Source organism: Diospyros lotus, chromosome 14 (genome assembly GCF_014633365.1).
Source record: "Diospyros lotus cultivar Yz01 chromosome 14, ASM1463336v1, whole genome shotgun sequence".
NCBI lineage: Eukaryota > Viridiplantae > Streptophyta > Magnoliopsida > Ericales > Ebenaceae > Diospyros > Diospyros lotus.
This window is the reverse complement of record NC_068351.1, coordinates 573,355-575,469: the sequence shown is the minus strand read 5'-3', so window position 1 is coordinate 575,469 and position 2,115 is coordinate 573,355. Positions and strand designations below refer to the sequence as shown.

Here is a 2,115-nt window from a genome sequence, read left to right as displayed (position 1 = left end):
ACCAACTTAGCCTACAAATGCAACCAAAATCAAAGCACAAAGCACAAGCATATCATAGCATCACCACTAACTGGTAAAACAAAAAGCAGCCAAATATTATTAGTGATCCGTCTTCGTGTCAAGCAATATTATGGGTTTGCTTGGCAGCTTCTGTATCCGTGCCTTCTTCGCCCTAGCTCTTGCAACCACGGCGCTGCCTCTGTCTGCATCACTCTCTCCTTATTACTACGACAAAACATGCCCCAACGCCTTGAAAACCATCAAAAGTGCTGTCGAGGAAGCCGTGAGGGAAGAGAGGCGCATGGGCGCTTCTTTGCTTCGACTTCACTTCCACGACTGTTTCGTCCTGGTATGTATAGTCTATAATCTATATTTAGCAGCACCGATACAACTACTTAATCTCTTTCCGTGATTTGATTTCCATCTCCTAATATGGTTGCTAATCGTAAGCTTAATTAATCCGGTGATTATTTTGATGCAGGGATGTGATGCCTCAGTTCTTCTGGACCCAGCACCCACCATTGACAGTGAAAAGAATGCAATTCCTAACAAGGGATCTCTCAGAGGATTCGAAGTCGTCGACAAAATCAAAGCCAAGGTCGACCAGGCCTGCGGGAAACCGGTGGTGTCATGCGCCGACATTTTGGCCGTTGCTGCTCGCGACTCAGTGGTTGCGGTGTGTTATATACTTCATGCCCTTACTTTCCCATGTTTCTATTTTTTAAAATAAAGCTGGGACAGAAATAGCTAAAATTGTTTGGATCATGTGTACAGCTTGGGGGGCCAACATGGCAGGTGCAACTAGGGAGGAGAGACTCAACCACGGCCAGCAGGACAAAGGCCAACACTGACATCCCTTCGCCATTCCTGGATCTGCCTGCCCTCATTAACAACTTCGGAAAGCAAGGCCTAGACGTCAATGACCTCGTCGCCCTGTCCGGCGGCCACACCGTCGGTTTTGCAAAGTGTAGAACCTTCCGAGAACGGATTTATAACGACACCAACATCGACCCCACCTTTAGGCGCCAACGCCAAGCCACCTGCCCCAGAAAGGGCGGAGATGAAAACCTCGCACCGTTGGACCCTACCCCCGTGATCTTTGACACCAAATACTTCTCCAACTTGGTGCAGAAGAAGGGTCTTCTACATACTGATCAGGAACTATACAAATATGGTGGCCAAACAGACGGGCTAGTGAGGAAGTACAGCACCAATGCCGGCGCATTCTCAACGGACTTTGCTGACTCCATGATTAAGATGGGAAACATAAATCCATTAACTGGGTCACAAGGTCAGATTCGAGTAAACTGCAGGAAGGTTAACTAATATGTGTTCACTCGAAGTCATGGGTCCTGCAGGGTTCTTTGTTTGTTTGTTTAATTATGATTTTTTGTCAAAGAAACAATTGTTGTGTTACGGAGCATTAACTTCTAAGAGTTGGCATCTGATCTCTTCCATGAAGAAGCAGATGTGGAAGTGTGGATGTTTACCTTAATTTGTAAAGCTTTGTTCAAGTGATTTTTGTGATGAAATTAATAAAACTCAACTGTGTTTAATTAGTTCTTGTGTGGCGTTCTATTTTTACCCATAAATACCAGTAAAGTACGGAAAAGGGCACGTGAGATGAGATTGAACAAGAAAATAGACAACAGAGTTAAGGACCATCCTTTGAGAAGACCCTACAGAGATTACATGAAGGGAAATTCTATTCACAGCGAGAGTTTTACTCTTCACAACTATATTTTAATATACCTAAAATACCCTATTTTGAAAACTCATTTTTACCCTTACATTCACTTTCTTCCTCAATCAATTACCCGCCACTTATTCCTTTCAAAACCGCCATCTATCTCTTCCAAAACGAAGACAATATAATAAAAAACTATCATATTCAATATATATAATACAACAAAAAAAAATATCAATACAACAAAAAATACACACACACATATATATATATATACATTAACACAACAAACATATATATATATATATATACGCACACAGAAGGAAGCACACAAATATATATATAAATATATATATATATATATAGGAAGAAAGCTCGGCGGCCGAGCTTCATCAATCATTCTCCCCGAACGCTGGAGTTCAGGGAGC

The 2,115-nt window shown here is 42.1% G+C and overlaps 1 protein-coding gene across 1 annotated transcript; it reads left to right on the top strand.

Annotated features, from left to right (window-relative positions):
* On the top strand, positions 1-1,559 carry LOC127790198 (peroxidase 22.3-like). The gene is made up of 3 exons (XM_052319498.1): positions 1-349; positions 482-676; positions 775-1,559. The coding sequence occupies exons 1-3, from the start codon at positions 131-133 to the stop codon at positions 1,324-1,326; spliced, it is 966 nt and encodes a 321-aa protein (XP_052175458.1). The 5' UTR covers positions 1-130; the 3' UTR covers positions 1,327-1,559.
* Positions 1,560-2,115: the final 556 nt, after the last annotated feature.

Excerpts from the sequence above, each read along its gene's own strand:
- LOC127790198 (XM_052319498.1), top strand. The coding sequence starts at position 131 with ATGGGTTTGCTTGGCAGCTTCTGTATCCGTGCCTTCTTCGCCCTAGCT. Across the intron at positions 350-481 it reads TCCACGACTGTTTCGTCCTG|GGATGTGATGCCTCAGTTCT; the intron begins GTATGTATAGTC and ends ATTTTGATGCAG. Across the intron at positions 677-774 it reads CTCGCGACTCAGTGGTTGCG|CTTGGGGGGCCAACATGGCA; the intron begins GTGTGTTATATA and ends TCATGTGTACAG.